This window comes from Symphalangus syndactylus, chromosome 5 (assembly GCF_028878055.3).
Source record: "Symphalangus syndactylus isolate Jambi chromosome 5, NHGRI_mSymSyn1-v2.1_pri, whole genome shotgun sequence".
NCBI lineage: Eukaryota > Metazoa > Chordata > Mammalia > Primates > Hylobatidae > Symphalangus > Symphalangus syndactylus.
This window is the reverse complement of record NC_072427.2, coordinates 95,378,960-95,399,699: the sequence shown is the minus strand read 5'-3', so window position 1 is coordinate 95,399,699 and position 20,740 is coordinate 95,378,960. Positions and strand designations below refer to the sequence as shown.

At 45.3% G+C, this 20,740-nt stretch overlaps 1 protein-coding gene across 11 annotated transcripts in view; it reads right to left on the bottom strand.

The window, feature by feature from the left end:
• The window catches only part of RUNX1 (RUNX family transcription factor 1), a 1,096,070-nt gene that overhangs the window by 39,666 nt on the left and 1,035,664 nt on the right, over nt 1–20,740 (bottom strand). For 8 of the 11 annotated variants that reach the window (XM_055279612.2, XM_055279615.2, XM_055279616.2 and 5 more), the window contains one exon: nt 6,783–6,974. The exons of the other annotated variants lie outside the window; for them this stretch is intronic. In XM_055279612.2, coding sequence (XP_055135587.1) covers nt 6,783–6,974 — 192 coding nt within the window. The remainder of the gene's footprint in view (nt 1–6,782; nt 6,975–20,740) is intronic. 11 annotated transcript variants of the gene reach the window in all.

Here is a 20,740-nt window from a genome sequence, read left to right as displayed (position 1 = left end):
GACAGGCCTGGGGCACCCTTCGTGGTCACTGCCCAGGGCTGCCTCTAGTCTCTGCTTCCTGCATCCTGGTGCAGCACACCTTGGCCACCGCAGCTGTGGCTTCAGTGGGCCTAGGTGTAGCTAGGCTGCCATTCTGAAGGGCACAAGCAGTATGCCTTGATGGTCTCTGTGTGGTGCAAATTCTGTAGGCATGCAGAATACATGCTGTGGAAGCATGACTTCCTCCACCTAGATTACGAAGGATGCCACAGACTGCCTAGAAGCTCAGGCCAAGACCTACCACAGGGGAATACCACTGCAGACAGTACCTAGCAGGGCAATGTTGAACAGAAATGTGGGATTGAAGCTGCCACAAAGAGTCCCCACTAAGGCTATGCCTAATGGAGACACAGAATTGGGGCTATCCCTGAGAACCCAGAACTGCAGAGCCACCAGTGTGCAACTCTAGCCTGGTAACGCTGCAGACACAAGACTTCAACTTGAGAGAGGTGAAGTTTGGGCTGAGCCCAGCAAAACTGTAGGGGCAGGGCTGCCCAAGGCCTTGGGGGCCTAGCCTTAGCCCCATTGTATCCAGAAGGCGGAACATGGAGTCAAAGGAGATTATTCTCCAGTTTTAAGACTTAATATTGTTTACCCTGTTGGATTTTGAACTTATTTGGGACCAGTTACCCCTATTTTCTTGCCAGTTTTTCTCTTTTGGAGTAGGAATTTCTACCTTGTGTCTGTCCCACCATTATATTTTGGAAGTATTGTAGAAGACTTGTTTTGATTTCACAGCCTCAAAGCTAACAGAATTTGCTTTACATGTTTCCTTGCATCGCATCCATATCTGGTTTAGACAAGACTTTGGACTTTCGACTTTTGAGTTAATGCTGGAAAGAGTTAAGACTTTGGGGACCACTGGGATGGAATAAATGTATTTTTAAAATGAGAAGCACATGAATTTGGGGAGGTCAGAGGTGGAATGCTATGGTTTGAATGTGTCTTCTCAAAAGTTCATATGTTGGAAACTTGGTTGCCATCATGGCAATGTTGAGAGGTGGGGCCTTTGGGAGGTGATTGGGTCATAAGGGCTCCATCCTCACGAATGAATTAGTACTACCATTGAGGGAGTAAGTTAGTTATCATGGAGGTGGCTTTGTCATAAAAGTGAGCTCTCTGACAGATGCTCTCTTGCCCTTCCACCTATCTGCCATGGGATGACTCTCAGCAGATGATGGCACCTTGCTCTTGGACTTCCCAGCCTCCATAGCCATGAGCCAAATAAACTTTTCTTTATATATTACCCAGTCTATAATATATAAGACTAAGACAACTTGATATTATTGATGTTGATCATAACAGCTAACAGTTTCTGAGTGTCAACCATAGGCTGGCTCTAATGTCCACTGCTTTATGTTTCACAATGGTCCTAGGATCTGCTAGTATAATTATTACTCCTCTTTTGCAGATAAGAAAACTAAGGCTTTAAAAGATTAAGTAACTTGCCAAAAGTCCTATAGTGAATGTGGTAGAAACTAAGGTAGTCTGCCTGTTGAGCTCTCATTCTTTCTTAGCCACTATGATCTGCTATCTTTCTTGGCTATTAGATTCCCAGCTCAAGCCTTCTGATATGTAGTCATCAATATCAAATACATGCTCCAACTACATCTTTGCTGAAACTATTATTCTTCCAAATGAAATCTTTCAGTGCATGGGTGTGCTGGCCTACATATTTACAAGCATAAGGGGAAAGTTCAGAACATATGCAGTCTACAGAAGAAATATTTCGTCATTAAGATCAAGCCCTGCAGTGAATCTCTGCAGTCATCCCACTGGTTTTCATTTTCTCTCTCTCTCCCTTCCTTCCTTTAATTATTTTTATTTATTCCTGTGAACACCTGATTCAGGCTTGTTTTCAGGGTAAGATTCTAATGCTACAGACCTGGAAAGGCTCTCACACCCTACTACACCTTGTTAAAAGTTATTTTTAAATAAAATCATTCACCTGTCATGTTTATAGCTTATCATATAAATTAATTTCTCACATTCTGAATATGGTACTTTGTGTAACCATTAAATGACCATTTATGGATTTACATATGAGGATTTATGATGTTTGATTGTAGCCTCCATTTCCAAGGTAATCAAATAGCCCCTACCTCCTTTGTTTTTAAACTTCAAAGTGCTAGAAGAGTAAGGAAGAGAGGGAAGGAGAGAGAGAGAGAAAGGAAAGCAATGCAACGCAGTTGGGTATTTTACCTCCAAGGCTGGAAAGAGGATTTAGCTCCTTCTCCTACAGGAAGGTGGAAAGGTTTTCTTCCTTTTGTCTATCCAGATGATAAAGAGAGAATCAGACGGACTTAAATAACTCCATACAACTGAGAAACAGAGTCGTTTCAGTATCTCAGAGTTTTGCAGACAGCAGCACCAGAATATAGTCCTTCCTAAGTAACTTTAATTTTGGGGGAAAATAATTAGCAAGACAGAAGTTACTTGGAATACTAAAAATCAACAGATGATTTGAGAGGTCAGGGACCCCTCCTGGCCATATGGAACTCTCAAAGTGAGGCACGCATACTCATAAAAGTGGATCAGATGTTGACTGGGTTTGGATGATAAGCACTTGGTCCCAATGAACTTCAAAAGTAGGAAGGCAATGGCTCCAGTAAAGTAAAGAGAGTGGCTGGTAAGCCTTCTCCCTGCTCATATACCCCTCTTTCACTCCTATTTAGAGATTCATTATTCTGAGTTTTCTTTTTCCCCAAACTTTATAAACAAATGCACATGTACCAAAGGAGACAGTTTATTAAGGTGCCCACCACACAGCCTGGCCCCCAAATTATTCTATTATCAACATCTAACTATAATAGAACATGTATAATACAAGAATGCCAAGTGAGTGGATAGTCCAACACTTCTTCCATCCCTCCTTTGGTGACTGGGATTCTTCTCGACACTGGTCAGCCCTGTAGTAAATCAATCCTTGACCCAAGAGTGCACGCCCAGGGAACGGCCACCCCACTTGCATTGGCTTTGTAGCAAGGAAGGTCTGGGTTTGCATCCAAGTTCATCACTTACAATCTTTGAGATATTGGGCAATTTTTAACCTCTGAATTTCGATTTCTCTGTCTATAAACCATACCATAGGATTGTTGAGGGAATGGAATAATATATACAAATGTCTGACCCATGTCAAAATAGCTCACAACTGGTCCAGTTAAAGAGTTAAGCCTTCTTCCTACATGTTTATGACAACCAGCATGCAGAAGAACAACAAAATGGGCTTCCCAGTTTATCTAGGTTTCAGTTTTCTGTACCAGCATCTATTACTCCATCCTCATATTCCCAGAAAGGAGGAAATTACGACACCTTAAATGTGATACATCATATTTGGTCAATCAGGGGTGAAATTTTAAAATCACTCACTTGGGTTGCCCAAACCCATCTCTAGGTGGGAGTTGTGACTGAACAGGCATTGGTACCACCAGCTCTAGAATCTGCCCTGTTCTGTCTTTTGAAATAAATTAAAAAAGAATTCTAAGACTCGATCGTAGAAGTTAACGATGGTGTCTTAACTGGGAGAAATGTGTAGCCCAAGGGTCTACTCATGACAAAATGGCTTTCTATTCAAGTTTAAGACCTGATAAAATAGAAAGTTGAAATAAACCTCAGACCTTTAATAGTTAAGACCTCAACAAATAAACAGTGGTTTAGTGGCATGGCAACCTGCCCCCCTCTCAATCTGTACCGTGCTTCAGATAATTTGAGATGTCTATTTTGAACGACCCTCCAGCACATGTGATTCTAGGTAAGTATTGGTGCTATTCTATATCAGTATTTTCTTGCTGACAGAGTTAGAGGAGCTGGCATAACCCTTCTGATAAAGTCCTAGCAAGGTAGGGTTCCTGAGTCTCTCTATAAATCCCAGCAAGCTCTCCAAACCCCCAGTTACTGACATTTCTGTAAAGCTGAAAAACATTCATGCGTCTGGACAGCACCACTGTAGAACTATGCTGACAAATTGGATATTTTTCTGAAAACTACCACTGCCATTTCAAAGAAAGCCAGAAACACATGCTGTATTTCTTAAAGTATCTTCGTAAATATAACACAGAAACTTCAGGGCTGAGCCTGGAAAACAAGCATTTTCCTACCGTCAAGAACAAACTGAAAGTCTTGGCTGAACAAGACTTGCACATTACGCCTGTTAACTTTCCAATTTCAAGAGAAAAAGCCCAAGGCTCTACTCAAAACATGATTAGTGTAAAACAGTGTTTTCTTATAGGAAAGAAAGAACAAAAGGAAAAGGAAAAGTTGTTTCACATGAAAATATTCTAGATACTTATTTTTAAAAAGTTGTTCCCAAAATTTTACAAGTGAAGTACTGAATATCAAATTCATATTTTGGAAAGAAAGAACACCAGCAATATAGTTCACACATTCTTTAGAGTAGCAACCAAGCCCGTAGGGAACTCTAAAAGCGAGTTATGATTTCTTAAATGTTGCAGAAGTAAAAAGTTTTCAAGAGGAACGAAAAAGGGGCGATGCTTAGTGTTAAACCTGATACTCTGCTAAGCATATAGGACTCCAAAGAGCCGATGAATGCCCATCACACAGTCCACAATAATGCTTTTGCCCAGGAGCTTCAGAGGATGAGAATTCAATGTGCAACTTCCCCCCATTTTTTTTTTTGTTGTTGTTAAAGAGGCATATCTAATGAAGAAGGAAATCAGATTGGATTCACTCTTCACCAAAAAACAGAGCAACTCAGTGGTGACAATATCAATTTTCCCCAATGTGGCTGAATTTTCCATTGCCTTTAAAAATGCTTAAGACTTTTTGTTCCCAGATCAGCAGAAAAAGGCAAATCCCTTAACCAACCTAGTAGTATAAATGGCCAGTTAGGCAATGAGAGACTAAGAAAACGGAGTCTTCCTTTTGATTTTACACGTGAGTAGATGATATGAATTAGTTTTCTGAGATGATGTGAATTAGTTTAAATGACCTTAAAGGCAAGATGAAAGAATCTCCTTGAGAGTTGTATCCTCTTTGGAAGCAAAGAATTGTTTTGCCCCAAGCCCGTCTCACTCACTTAACATACCATTTGAGTTAATTTACCATATAAGCTTGTATTTTGGAATTTTAAAAATTCAATGTACACATTTTAAATCATTATTAATGATTATTATGTAACGAGAAACCAGTGGTTTCATGGATCCTCTTCCTAAATACACCTAAATGAACCTATAGATGACAGGCAGCCCCCCAAAACATCAAGCTTTAGGTTTCTGTTTGTTTACAAAAGGGCTACTCCACAGATAGGCCACTTAGCTGTGTGTATAGTATCTTCTGGAAAGACTTACTTGGAAATTTTCCAATCAAGTAGAAGAACCTTCCCCAGAAACCTAACAGTGAGAGCTAATGGCATGGGCTGTCAAGCTCCATGGGAGACAGTGGTCATGCCTTTTGAGAACCCATGTTTTTGTTTGTTTGTTTGTTTGTTTGTTTTTTTGAGACGGAGTCTCGCTCTGTTGCCCAGGCTGGAGTGCAGTGGTGTGATCTCGACTTACTGCAACCTCCACCTCGCGGGTTCACACCATTCTCCTGCCTCAGCCTCCTGAGTAGCTGGGACTACAGGCACCCGCCACCACGCCTGGCTAATTTTGTGTATTTTTAGTAGAGACGGGGTTTCACCGTGTTAGCCAGGATGGTCTCCATCTCCTGACCTCGTGATCGGCCTGCCTCGGCCTCCCAAAGTGTTGGGATTACAGGCGTGAGCCACTGCGCCTGGCCTGAGAACCCATGTTTGAACCCAAAATAGAGAGCTATTGGCCTGGAAACCCAAAGGAACAGATGATATTTGTACATCCCACAATACAACCACATACAGAAAATGTCTGGGGAAGCTAATTCCTGCTGTCCGAGAGGGGCAAAGAGCTACCACATCGATTGCTGGCCACCTGCCCTTTTCCCCAGATGTGTTGCTTATCTTTTCCTTAACAAGCCTGCTACTTTGAGAAAGAAATATTACTGTAAACCATATCACACACAGCTGCATCCTGCATGGCACAGAGAAAAGTCTGCATTTTGGATTTTTGAAACGGTATCACACAGCAAACAGTCATTGACGTCACTGGTTCTACAGTGTAAATGAACTTCTTGTATTATCTAATTTGGCACAGTGGGCCTTAGGCAATTATTACATCTTACAGTGCTTTAGTAATTGCCAGCTAGCCCCATGGGATGGGGGGACCTGCATTCTATATTGATTTGCAAGTAACATCCTTGATGTGATGGCATCCATACATTTCTACTATTTCTTAATAATAAAAAAACACTAGATACAAAACCCACAAATAATCTGGCAATAGAGAGAACTTGAAACGTCCCCATCTTCACTTTGCTTGATGTGTGTGTGTATGTGTGTGTGTGTGTGTGTGTGTCTTCAAGCCTAATGGGTAGGTAAAAAGATAGCATAGCCAAAGCTAACTCTTAAAAAATTCAAGAGAGCTATTTATCCAATATGGATATCCATACCCAGAGCTCCTCGTACCCTCTGTAGCAGTGCTTTTCCTTGTGGGGATCTGGTTACAGTGCAGATCTGACTCGGTGGGTCTGGGGTGGGGCCCAAGACTCTGCATTTCCAACAGCTCCCAGGTGGTGCTGTTGGTTCGAGGCCTTTCTCTGAGCATCAAAGGGAAACCCCAGTTGGTCTGGGAGGGTGTGTGCACATGGGGTCCAGCTGTGGGTGGTGGCCCAGGTGCAGGAGAGGCGGGCAGTGGGCTCCGTCTGGTACTTACCCTGCATCTGACTCTGAGGCTGAGGGTTAAAGGCAGTGGAGTGGTTCAGGGAGGCACGAGGGTTGGGCGTGGGGGCTGGGTGGTGTGGGCTGACCCTCATGGCTGTGCGCCGCAGCTGCTCCAGTTCACTGAGCCGCTCGGAAAAGGACAAGCTCCCGGGCTTGGTCTGATCATCTAGTTTCTGCCGATGTCCTATTGTGGGGAGCAGGGAGGGGAGGGGATGGGAGGAGGGAAGGAGGGAGGGAAGAGATCAGAAAAAGTATAGTGGATTTCCTAAAATTGGGGCTTTTCTTGTCTTTCCCCTCACCCCAACACAGACTCACTAGAGATATGCCCAGTGGGCTAGCTGGCAGTGGGAATTTGGGGCCACTGTCCTCTCAGCAGAATGGGCCCCCCTTCACCGCCCTGGCCACAGAGTGCTCCCCCAGTCTGGGCCTCAGCAACCTCCCCAACCCTCTACACCCACTTCCAATGGGCACAACTCAGTGAGATACAGAACTTGGTGGCGGTGGTGATGCCAGGAGGGAAAGAGGTGCATTAATTGTTGGCACATGGCCACATGCCAGGGGCTATGCTGTGGCAGCCAGGAAAGGTTGCCTCCCAGGGACATCAGAACAGCTGTTCCTTACTGCAAACCCAGCCACCGGCACATTTTAGAGGCAGCAAAGTGGGCCCTGCAGCTTAGTGGTAGTGCCCCTTCCAAGAGGAAATGAGGTGTGGCTGCAAACCCATAGAGTCTGCAGAGGTCAGACTTCCAGGTACACACAGGGCATCCTCAGCCCCTCTCCCTCTCCTCACAGGCTTTTCACAAGCATTCCTTCTTCCCCGAAGCCGACTCCCCCATGTACCCTAAGAAGGAATTGACAGGAAGGCCTCGCCTGTGTCTTGTCCAATATTCCCAGCAGAATAGGCCCACTGGAGCCCAGAGGTAGCTACAGCTTATCTGGTGAGCTTCCCCAGGGGGCTCAGGACTGGTGGGATGGGATGATGGGCCTCTCAGTGTCTATATAGGGTGGGATGGTGGGCCCCTCAGTGTCTATATAGATAGTAAGTGTCCTCATCATGCTCTTCACCAAAACAACTGTCACCAGGAAGCAGCAAGCAGAGGCCACTCATGGGGGACTGGGGCCTATGGTTTTCTCAAAATGTCCTTAAACCAGAGCCAGTCCTGTCATGCAAAGCTGAGGCTCCAAGGTAAGGAGGTAGCCACAGGAGGCCTGGGCCATTCATTTCTCTTTTAAAGACAATGGCCTCCTGCTGCTTCCTCAGCCTTATGGTTCCAATAAAGAGTCCTTGATCGATTGCACAACCCCTGTTCGCTATTGTCAAATGTTCCCAAAGCCAGATTGAGAAACAGCCTGCCCGCTGCCCCCACAAAGTGCTCTTTCACATGCCCTGACCCAATCCTAGACTAGAAAGAGGCCCCCTTGATTCCACTCCCGCAGCCTGGGGTAACAGCAGACCACGAGAAGTGCACTGTAGGCCAGCTCCCAATGACTACAATTAAAAAATTAAATGGTGTAACTTGCATTATGGCTGCAAATCTCCATGGCTGGCCATTTCTTCCTGCTGCCAGGCCCCTTGGCACAGTTGACATTGTCTCAAATTCCAGACCAGAAAAAAAGGGCCCACTATATTGCAGTGATTTTATCATTAACAAGACCTGTTTGGCTCCGAAATGAGGAAAAATACTTAAGCATAATATTTGTGTAGTTCAAATGCAATGGCCCCTCTTGTCATATGTCACCAAGGCAAATCTGGACTCTGATTCAGCGCTCCAGCCCACAACAGGGGACTTGAACGCAAACAGCCTGAGTCACGCAGGCTCAGCACACATGTGGGAGGCCTGTTCTCGGCTAAGTATTTTAAGCACCGGCTTTGTGGATGAAAGGCCATGGGGCCAGGTCTTGGAGCAACCTCCGTCATCCCTTTCCCTCAGAAGTATGACAATGTCTTTTTTCTAGAACACTCTGTGTTGGTCACTCATGGTGTGACTCAGTGCCTCTGGATGAAGCCTTCCTTAGCTCCTCCCTCCTCTTATCTCTGCCATAGATCCTTGGCTTCCTGATGATCAAACTGAAAAATCTGCAGTTTTCTTGCAGAAAAACAATTCCAATGGAACAACCATTCAAAACATAGTAACTCAGCCCTTTAACCTCCTGCCACAGTCTAATGCCTGGCATTACGAGTTGGGGTAAAGAAGAAGGCAGGAAAAATGACTGTGGAGAGCTCTATCTGCCTCAGAAATAATGCCAGTCGGCAAAGGCTGCCAGCAGGTTTTGTGCTCATTTCAAAACTTCACATCCCTCAGGCACTTAGTGGCATTTTTGAAGAACACTGTGTCAAGGACAGTGGGTGACCCAGGAGAGTGATGTGAGCGAGGTCATTCTGAATACACAGCACTTGACATGGTAGAGTCTACAGCCAGCCTTGGAAGAAAGGCTCTTGCCAGTTGTGTCTCTCTTAGCCAGCAAGCGTGGGGACCTGTGCCACGGAGACACCCAACAGGAATCATCATTCCAGGTAAGCTAGTCCTGTGGTCAGGCACAACGTCAGGTTTTTTTTCTTTTAATTAGTCCCCCTCATTACTATATACTTAGAAATGAGAGCTTTAACTTGTGAGCAATTTCTATACCAGCTGATACCTGCCAAAATTGTAGTCATTTATAGAGATTAACTGATGACTGTCTGCTTTAGCAGAAGTGTTCAGGCATAACTCTCAGAGAAAACAATTCTTCACTCTAAGCTGTTTTCTAAGCCCTGGGAGTCTCAGGGCTGAGTTTAATGCTGGAGGATTGGGGAAGAGCCCATTCCACTCTCCCCACGTGTGTTCCTGGGAGTAAGTAGGAACGTTATTGCCTTGGTAGGGGTCTTGACCCTCAGGCTCACAATGGTGCTGGAGAGCTGTAACACCAAGGCACAGGGGAAATGAGAAGCATTATCATATTCAAGGTGTGGTTCGGATGCACTTATAAGCTAGATCAAAGGAACATCTAATTCTTTCTGAAACCATCAGACCTCATGTGCCAAATAGCAATATTTTGCATGAAATATACGAACTTCCGATATAAACTTTCAAGCTGGGGAAAATGAATACTTTATTGTCTTCAGTTTCCTGTATCTGTGTTCAGTTAAAAGGCTCATTTGCCCCCTGAATGTTAAATAGAGGAGTATGGAAAATGTCTACTATCCAATTCACTTTTCTTCTTTCTCACTGAGTACTGGGCTTTAGAGGGCAACAGGGAATTCAACCCTGGGTCAAGCCCTTGGGTAGAACCAGGATGCAGCTCTGAACACCTGCATGCTGGCAGCTTGGCTTCTTCAGCATGTTTGGAACCAACTGTGAATGTTTACAGGGCGGTGCTTAAAGTAGTGGGCACATCAAGATTTCACAATGGGACATCTTAAGCAGAGTTGAAAAGGGTCCTAAATTCTTCTATTACCATTTTCTCATTTTTGAAAAAAAGAAAGTACTTGGTGGGAATTTTATTATGTATGCAGAGTCATAAAAATCCAAAAAAGGGGAAAAATTATATATAATAAAAATAAGTCAATGCCATTTGCTAAATTTTACTTCATTCCAAAGGCGTTCCTGTTGTTTTTGGGGTTGGCTGCTCACTAGGCCATCCTTAAATGTTCTGATATTTTGTGATGGATAGTGAGACCAGCTTTCACTTTTCTGATATACACACTAAACTGAGCAGGTATGCCTATCTCATTGATAACCAAGCTGCCTTTTTCAAGACACCATTGTGATCTGTGGCTGTAAGTAACATAAATGTAATATATGATCTTCCATTAAAGAAGCCAGATAAGGTTAAATTACCACTATTTCTTGGAAGATTTTGGTTAGAGAGAATAAAGAATTTTCTGGCAGTCAACAACATATTAGCCTATGTTTCTGATACGGGTTTACTAGTTTTCTTGACAGATTCTCAGCAGAAAAATGAGGAAGGTATATACTCAGAAGACTGTCATGATGAGCCATTGAGCCGAATCTATGCAAAAGCATAATACCAAAAAGATATATATCTCTCTGTATATACATGTATAAAATTGTGGTTCTTCTAAAAGCCTATAAGAATTTTATATAGTCAATTTTAAAAGGATATCTGTATTTCAGAAGATGTTGGCCAGTCAATTGGATACTCACTACATGAATCTAGATATAAAAATATGGGGTTTTCTTCCTTTGATTTGCTACTGTTTATGACAATGGAAAAGAAATCAACGTGTGTAGAGAACAGCTTACTTTTCCTGGTATCACATTCTAACCTTTAGGTTGCAGGGTCATTAGGATTTCAAAGTGACAGTACTGAATGTGACCCTTCCTGAAGCCCCTTGCAGGTGGTGAAATAAATCTCCCTAATTGCAAACCTAACCATCTGCTGGCGAATTTAATGTTGGGAAATATTGTTCAATATTATTTACACATGTATATTATATATACTATATAATATAAACTATATAATGGTATATAATATGTCAGTATACATTCTAATTCATATTATACATGCATGCTTATATATCATCCAGTGCTACATAACTATGGGTAGCCTCACTTTCCCCCACCCCAATTTCTTCTCATATCGTTAAGCTAAGACAACACCACAAGGTTGGAATACTTCAGAACTGGAGAATGGCCAGAGAAATCAGCCTTGGTTTTTAACTAATGTGTGGGAAGCGAGGTTCAGAGAGGTTATGTCATTTGCCCAATCTCACACAGCCAGTTACAGGAAGAGGGCAGGTCTGAAAACACACACGCTCTCAACACCCACCGACACACACGCCCGGGATGTACACTCAGTGCACCTAGAAATTCAACAACCACAGACACACACACTCGGGATGTACACTCAGTCCACCTAGAAATTCAACACCCACCGACACACACGCTCGGGATGTACACCCAGTGCCCCTAGAAATTCAACACCCACGGACATACACGCTCAGGATGTACACTCAGTGCACCTAGAAATGCACATTTCTGTGAACTCAAAGTGAACAGGGTGGAGAAGTGCACAGTACTTCATAGTTTTAGATCTCAGAGACACGAAAGCACTTGAACTTTTGCATTCTGCCTCGACCATCTCACTTCTGCTCCCAGTGTGTGTGTAGAATCAGAAGACAGCCCTAGCCACACTGTGACCTGCAGGCTGTGAGGCTGTGTTTCACCTGCTTGAGTGGGCAGTGGAATTACCCAGGCATTCTAGCTTGGTAGGTTGGTCTGGGGTGAAGGGCCTGAGAATTTGGAGTTCTAATAAGGTCCCAGGTGATGCTGAGGCTGCCGATAAAGGGAGCACACTGGGAATATCTGCATGAGAGGGAGAGCTCCTCCTGGTACTCAAGCTTCCAATGTGCATTATTACTTCCCTTCTCCTACCTGCTTCTGATTTGCTGTGTGCTGGGGAGAAACACACGAACTAAATATGCCTGAACTGTGTTTAGACTGTGTTCATGAGTAATGACTGATGGCCTCTTTTTGGTGGTAACTATTTGGCCGTCTTTGCATTTTTTTAACTCTTCAATACACACAGAGCAGATGAAAATGCCCAAACTCTACCCTGCAGATGGGCAGATGTGTGATTGTCTCCGTCTCCTACAATAACTGGGCACATTCTGTTAGAGTCACTGTCATGATAATCAGTCTGATTGCTAAGGTGAACTCCCAATTCTCAAGTAGGAAGTAACTTCTGCTGTGCCATCTATAGAAAGACTTTGGGGAATGGCAGGGAAGGGTTACAGGGAACCTTTATTCTGTTCCACAAACGCAGCAGTTAAGTTCTCTGAGTGCCCACAGGACCGGGTGTTAATACAGATGCCACAATCCTCCTCCCCTCTAGAGAAACAACATGGTCACAGGGAAACGTGAATGCTAGCGTAGGTGTTAAGAATTCTCCATTCTAAATCTGCTTTTCTACCAAACTTTGCTGTGGACAAGAGCAAGTCTCTTCATCACTGAGGCTCCATATCTGGAAGCCTGGAATTAAGAGACTAAGAAGGATTACTCCAAGGGACTCTAAAAGCATCCACAGCAATTATATCTGCTGCGATTATCTACTCAACTGGTTCTAAGCATGGTCTTTCTTGAACAACTTCTAATGAGATTACGACTTTCAAAGTTTTCCCTTTTGTCTTTTTTCAGGCAGACACCTGGCCTCTGCGAGCCAGTGCCAAGTCTAACTGTCAGGTTGGTCTCAGAGCTCTGTCTTGATCCCCACCAGGTCGCCCAGCCTGGGATCCCACCTGGCCTGCTCTATCTTTCCCTGTACTGGGGGTCAGCAGCTTTGCACGAGGTGTCTTAAGAATTCACTCTCCCTCTGCCTCCCGCTGTTTCTCAGTGACCCTTTGGACAGTTAGTTATGAGTGACCTTGGACTTTAGTATTCAAAGGTGCTCTCCTCTCTCCTTTAAGCCTTCACAGAGCCGTTCGTGCTACCCTACTGACTGGGACATTCCATTCTGCTTTCACCCCTCCCCTTCTATCATCCCAACGCTGAGTCCAGAGGGAGTGGGACATTAAACCCACCTTAAAATTTGCTAGGGGCTGGGCGCGGTGGCTCACGCTTGTAATCCCAGCACTTTGGGAGGCCGAGGCGGGCAGATCACGAGGTCAGGAGATCGAGACCACAGTGAAACCCCGTCTCTACTAAAAAAATACAAAAAATTAGCCGGGCGTGGTGGCGGGCGCCTGTAGTCCCAACTACTCAGAGAGGCTGAGGCAGGAGAATGGCGTGAACCCGGGAGGCAGAGCTTGCAGTGAGCCGAGATCGCGCCACTGCACTCCAGCCTGGGCAACAGAGCAAGACCCCGTCTCAAAAAAAAAAGAAAAATTTGCTAGGAAGTTGTCAGAGGCTACACCTGGGAAGAAGGCCACTCTGCGGAACACTCACCCAGGCTCTCATTTCCCAGCTTCTTGTCTGGGTTGGAAAACAATGATACATTTGCCCCGAATGCCGACCTTTTCCATCAGTGGCAGGAGGCACATAAGTCCTAGGTGAGTACCCGTCACCCATCCCGCCCACACTCCCTGTGCAGGCCCCCGTTCCTCTAGCTCATGGCCCTAAGCCTCCTAGAGGTGGATGAATCCTGGCAAGTCCCCTAGGGTGCCTCCACTTCCTAGGAATCCCTTCTACCCACTCGGGGATTTCTAGAGGGGTGATGCTTTAGCCCCAGAGAATCACCAGCAGGAATAGCAGAGCCTTTGGCTGGAAAGAGCTTTTGTACTCTTGTGGGTGGTAACAGGAAAGCAAGCACCCACTGGGTCCACCTGTGCACGGGGCTTTCCTACTCTGGGCCTTCCCAAACCATGGTCCTACAGTGGCCTCTCAGGTGACATAAAGTAAGGTTTCTGAGGTCAGGTGGCATTTTCTTAAGCCTGCTTTCTAAGGCAAATGCCCCCTACTTGAAACTAGAAGGCAGATGGGTTGAGCTCCCCTCTTTGCTCCGGCAGCAGTGGCCACCTTGCTCCTGTGTCACTGCCCTGGGGCCTTTGCACTTACTGTTCACTCTGCTCAGGAAGCTCTTCCCTGAGATCCCTGTGGACCTGACCCCTCCCACCCTTTAAGTATTTGCTAAAATATCATCTTCTCCCTGAGGAGTTCCTGGAGATCCCCTTTTAAGTTGCAGACTGTCCCCCGTCCAGCCAATCCCTAGCCCTTTGGCTTAGGTTTTCTCCATAGCAGATGTTAATGTTATCCAGGGTTTGCTGCACCCACGGGACTATAAGGTCTACAAGGACAGGGATTTTGTGTTTTTTCTGCACAGCCATATCTCCAGCACCTACAAAACCATCTGGAGCCTAGGAGGCTCACTAATGTTGGCTGAATGAAGGAATGAGTACTCAGGTCCTTCATGATTGGTGCCGTCCTATCACCCTCCACTAGGTTGTGGGAAAGTAGAAATCATTTCAGGTGAAGGAAGTTAGGAAGTTGTAATTAAAGTTTTCAGCTGAAATGTAACTACAGAAAAACTTCTTGAGAAAAAGTACAGTATCATAACTGAGCATAGTTTCAGGGAGAATTGTCTCATTAGAAGTTAAGTCAGTCCGGGCACGGTGGCTCATCCCAGCACTTTGGGAGACTGACGCAGGTGGGTCACTTGAGGTCAGGAGTTCAAGACCAGCCTGGCCAACGTCGTGAAACCCCATATCCACTAAAAATATAAAAAAATTAGCCAAGCATGTTGGCGTGCACCTGTAGTCCCAGCTACTTGGGAGACTGAGGCAGGAGAATCTCTTGAAACCAGGAGGTGGAGGCTGTAGTACTCCAAGATCGCTCCACTGCACTCCAGACTGGGTGACAGAGGGAGACCTCTCCAAAAAAAAAATAATAATTAAATCAATCAGGAAAACTCATTTATTTTCATAGTAAAAAATAAAAAAACAATGGGTCAAAGGCTCTTTTGCTGAGTTGAGAGTGGTACCCTGACATAAGCAAAGTCCACCAGCTTCTCCTGTTTCTTTATAGTGAGTACTCTGTCACACGCACACACACAGAGACATACAAAAACACACATGGCACACATGCACACACATACACACATACAGACATGCATGGACAAACACGGACACAGACATACACATAAAAACATACAGATGAGGCCGGGCGCGGTGGCTCATGCCTGTAATCCCAGCACTTTGGGAGGCTGAGGCGGGCAGATTATGAGGTCAGGAGTTCGAGAACAGCCTAGCCAATATGGTGAAACCCCGTCTCTACTGAAAAATGCAAAAAGTAGCCAGGCACGGTGGCACGTGCCTGTAGTCCCAGTTACTTGGGTGGCTGGGGCAGAAGAATTCCTAGAACCCAAGAAGCAGAAGTTGCAATGAGCCAAGATCGCACCACTGCACTCCAGCCTGAGTGACAGAGCAAGACTCTGTCTTGAAAAACAAAACAAATTATAGATACACATGGACACACATGAATATACACACATACACACAGACATACACAAACACAGGCATGCATGTAAACACATACAGACACACAGACACACACACAGACACCTGGACACACAGACATAAAACACACATTGGGATACACACATAAATACACACAGACACACATGTACATATGTCACACAGACACATATATTAATACATGCACAGACACACATACACATACAGACACAAACTGGGAGAGACATATACACAGACACACACACACACATACATATATCACACAGGGACACACATGCATATACACACAGGCAGATATACAGACATGGGGACACACACATCCATACACACACTGACATACACACATATACACATACATACATATACATCCATCACACATCCATACATCCACTCACACACACACACTGTTCTGTGATAGCCCTCAGGACATGGGCCAAGACAAGTGTAGCATGCAACAGTCAATGGAGAGGACAGGCTGGCCAAGGCCAAGGCAAGATCAACAACCAACACAACTTCAAGCCAGAGATGCACACAGGCCTGCCCCTCCCCACCCTCCCTGCACCATGCGCCCAAGACTCACGGGACAAAAACCCAAACAAAATTCTGTTCCCTGAGTCCAGGGCTCATTGCCACGAGCAGTGGAGTTTTTTGCCCACTCACATGAGACTCGGGCCTCTTCTAAAAGCAGAGCACTCAAAATCTAAATCTGCCATCCCCAGTCGCCAGGGCTCACTGTCCATTTCTGTCTGGTGACTAAGGAGGTAACTTGAGCTCAGGGCAGAGAAGCCGCCTGCTGGCTTTTGCTCTTGACCAGAGGTAGCCCTCTGTGGGGGAAGTGGAGGCAGTTTCTTAAGAGGGGTGCAGAGAGCTCCCACGTTCAAGGTTTTTCTTCTTCTACCAGCCTATAATCCCAACTATTAGCAACCCTCCCTAGGTTAAGGTCTTATCTCAAGGAAACCCCCAGTCAAGTGTAACTGAAAAGTAACCAGAGAGTGGTAACCACCAGTGACATGGATTTGTTGATCAGAGTAGCCCCTGCCCAGGGACAGACTCTAAAGAGAAGGCGACTTGCAGAAGGGAAAGAAAGTGTTGGTGGCGGGTGGCGCACTGTGGAGAGATGGGCACTGACTCACAGAACGCTGCCTGGAGCTTCTGACATGGCTTTGGAGTTCGGCATCAGCAGGGCTAGCCCTAGGATAGACAGGCAAGACGTGGGGGCCAGGAGAAGAAGATCTAGGAGGCACACACACACTGCTTGCGTGAGCATGTTACCAGCACTGCGGCTCTCCACACTGGCCTCCTAACCTCCCTGCAGTAATTTCAGTTCCCCTCCTGCAGCAGCAGATCTCATGCATAATTGGCAGAGACACTGAGCATGTTTGGACAGGACCGAGGTAAATGCAGGGCCCTTCCAAGGTTGGGTGATGCCTCCATAAATGCTGGACAAATAAATGAATGAGTGAGTGAACGAATGAATGAGTGAGCCCCTTTCCTGGACTAGATTTATTCTGGAATGCTCATCCAGCAGTGTGGAAGATGATCTCTCCTCCTCTGTACTTCTAAAAAGAGGGAAGGAAATTCCCTCTTATTTCTAAAAGCCCTGCCCCCTGGGCCTCGGGGACTTTCCCAACAGCAGGGGAACAGCATCTGACTCTGACCCTCTCTCCTGTCACAGACGCCAACTGAAGTTCTAGGCTGGCCTCGCAAAGCCCTTGGACAGATGGCTGAGCAGGCCCTGGCTGGTACAGAAGGACAGGGTGCCCTGGCCACTCACAGCTCCTGAGTAGTCACTAGTACAAAAGCCAACAGCAGCTAGTTGTTTTGAACAGAACGTTGACCCTCCCTCACAAATAAGGCTTCCGGTTGTTTGTGGCATGACAGCCTCATTCAGGCATCAGGCTCACTTCTATGCACTGTTGTCCACGTGCCAGAAGCAGCCACCTGCTGAGAAGGGGCATCTGTGAGGAGGGAGGCCTCTTCTACCAGTTACCTGAATGGGCGAGTGGCTGTTTGCCTGGAGTCCCACAGAGCACAGCATGGTGAAGATGCTGGTCCCACTGTCTGCCAGGTAACATTGGGAGGGAAAGTTCTGTTTATTCCAAGACATTAGCGCCTCCTATTCACCCTGGTGACCACATTTGAGCCAGTTAGGAAATGAAGGAAGGGAAGGTTCCATCCTTGCCAGGGATGGAGACAGGGATGGAGGCAAGGATGGATGCCCAGGACAGCCTTCTGTCCGGCAACATTCCCCCTCCTCAATCCTTTCCCAATTCGAAAGGTACACACCTTCCCCCTGGCCTGTCTACCTTGAGTCTTTGCCTATGGCTGCCTGACCTGGTGAGACCAGCCTCCCAGCTCCTCTGTGTTATGCAGGCAATAGGAGAGCTGCCTTTTCAACAACTGTTTTGAACTTTCCTCTCCTTTTAACTCCGTCAACAGTCCCTCTTCTGTGCGAACACTCTGGTGTGTGAAAGCAAGACCTCAGCTCAGGGAGACAGCCCTCATAAACTGTTGCAGATTACCCTGTCTTTTCCCAGCCGGAGGGGGACTCCGCCCCACTCCCTTCCCAGTCTCTTCCCCACCCCCAACTTTTTTTTTAACCACTTCTGCTTCCTTCATTTTCTCAGCAGCTGCAGCGCAGTGATATAGTAAAGCTACTGTATAGGATTTTGAAAGCGGGGCCTCCGAGAGCTTTCCAAACTCCATACAAGCCAGTTATTCTCTGCCTTGTTTTCTTTGGCTTCAGGTTAGTAACACAGAATGAGTCAAACAGTATTAACTTTCAATAGGGAAGTAGTGTGGTCAACCGAAGCTGTTTGCGGCTAGATTGTGAAGATAGGTAGGGCAGGTAATGCAGAATAGCCCATAATACTGCGAGGAGGCAGAGGAGGGAGGCAGCCCCACTCAGAAACACTCCAACAATTAAGTCAACAGAACTCACACCATCTTTTTTTAGTTGGCTGAGGAATTAACACCAAGGTCTCTGACCAGCCAGCTTTGGGAAGCTGGCCATACTGGGGCTTGGACAATTGAGTACTTTGTGGGTTTAAGGATGTCCTTTTTTTTTTTTTTTTTTTTTTTTCCAAATGTTGCCAAAGTCATGGGAACTCTAATTAGGAAGATTTCCCCTACTTACAGCATGTCACTCTGGTGTGGACCTTCATTCATCTCTTTCCCTGGCCTGGGGTATGAGTTGATCCAGTCTCCCTTCTTCCCCCTTCTCCCCCTGCCCCGCCCCCACCTTCTCAGTCACAATCTTTGTCTTCCCAGTTCGGCAGGACACCCCTGTGGCCCCTGGGCTTTCCTTCCTGAGGTTAGAAGATGGTGCTTTGAAAGAACAATTGCTTCTACAAACATCAAATCAAACTTTTAGAAGCTGATAAAGACCTTAAAAATCATTCAGTCTCCTCTTCTTTCTCCTTCTGTAGACGAGGAACCTGAGGGTCTAAGAGGAGACATGAGCTGCTGAGATTGACTGAGCTAGGCAGGGCCAGACATAGACTCCACTGGCAGGCCCGCAGTCTTTCCACCAGGTCAGCCGCTCCCTCGCCCAGGGCTCAAGATTCCTTTTAGAGTTCAACAGAGCAGCTCCCGAGAACAGACCAGCCCTCAAGACTCAAATTTCAGTGGTTTCCAGTTCTTTCTCCCTGCACTTGGCTACCTATTTATTTTGAGACTGGCTGAATCACCCAAAGAATAGAACGGGTTTCTCTGAAGCTGCTCCCGGCAGCATGTCAGCAAATGAACAGGACAGCGAGCTGGCCTCTGGAGCCTTGGAAGATTCTCACCTCCAAGCAGCTGCAGTTTTTGACTTGTCCTGGGAAACTGGCACTGAGACTCAGGGGTGTAACATTTCACCTCCCTGAAATCAAATCCAGAAATCTCAGGGGAGCAGCGTATATAAAAAGCCACAGGGGAAAAAGGGAATACGGACTCAGCAACTCTTAGGTGCTCTGAGCCTCTTCCCAAGCCTTCTGGTTCTGTGAGCATTTCATTGAAGGAAAACGGAATAACAGAGTTTTAGAAGAAAAACTGTATTTGGTCTTGCAAGAGAAAAGTATATTCAAATAAAACTCAGTTCTCAACTATTTGCCAAGGTTACTTACTTCTTTTGTTTCCAACATTTAAAAAGAGTATCTAGTTGTAGGTAGGGAAAACATTAAGATATGCTAATGGAAAAAGATACAATTTCTAAAAGTATGGATTCACGGTGGGGTCTGATTTAAATGTTTCAATTTTTTTCTCTTTAATTTCTTCTCACCAATCCTGAAAGACATGATGAGATAATATCTACTTTCAAGAAATCAATTAATTTGATTTAAAATCCCTAAGATTTTAATATAGTACATGCAAAACAATAATAGATTTTCTATTTTTTAATTATCTAATTATGTTTATATTATCTAATTGACAGACTACTTAAAAAGCACATTGATATATATTATCTCAATGTGTCCTAAAGAACCCTGTGTAGTACTCAGAACTCATAGTATTATTCCCATCTTATAGATGACCCAGGGGAAGCTTCTAGATGCTAAGAGCTTTGCAGGTCACACAACAGCATAGGCGCTTCATGTTAAGAAGCAGAACCGCATTTTGATAAAACCTTTAATTGGAAAAAGATCACCTCTCCCTCAAGGAAGTAGGGCAACATGGTTAACAGGGTTATGTTTCAATGAGGAATACATTTGTTGAAGCCAGTTCAGTGATGCAGTAATTGGAATTAATAATAGGTAGTATGGAAGGAAAAGAGAAAAAACCCTTATTGTACTGTATCGTGAGGGTCAAATCTGCCAAGTTTTTTTTTCTCTTTTTTTTTTTTTAAGTAACTTGGCAATGGTAAATATTTGGGCCCCACTTGAACAGAATTCCATTTGTTTCCTCTCATAAGGTCTTTGGGACATGGTCAAGGGGCCTACCTGTCTAGAACACGTGCTTTAGTAATAGCAGCTAATCTTTAAGGAGCACTTCTGTGCCCAGCACGGTGCTATGCCCTAACATGAATTATTTTATTCAATCCGCACAATAATCCCCAACAGAAG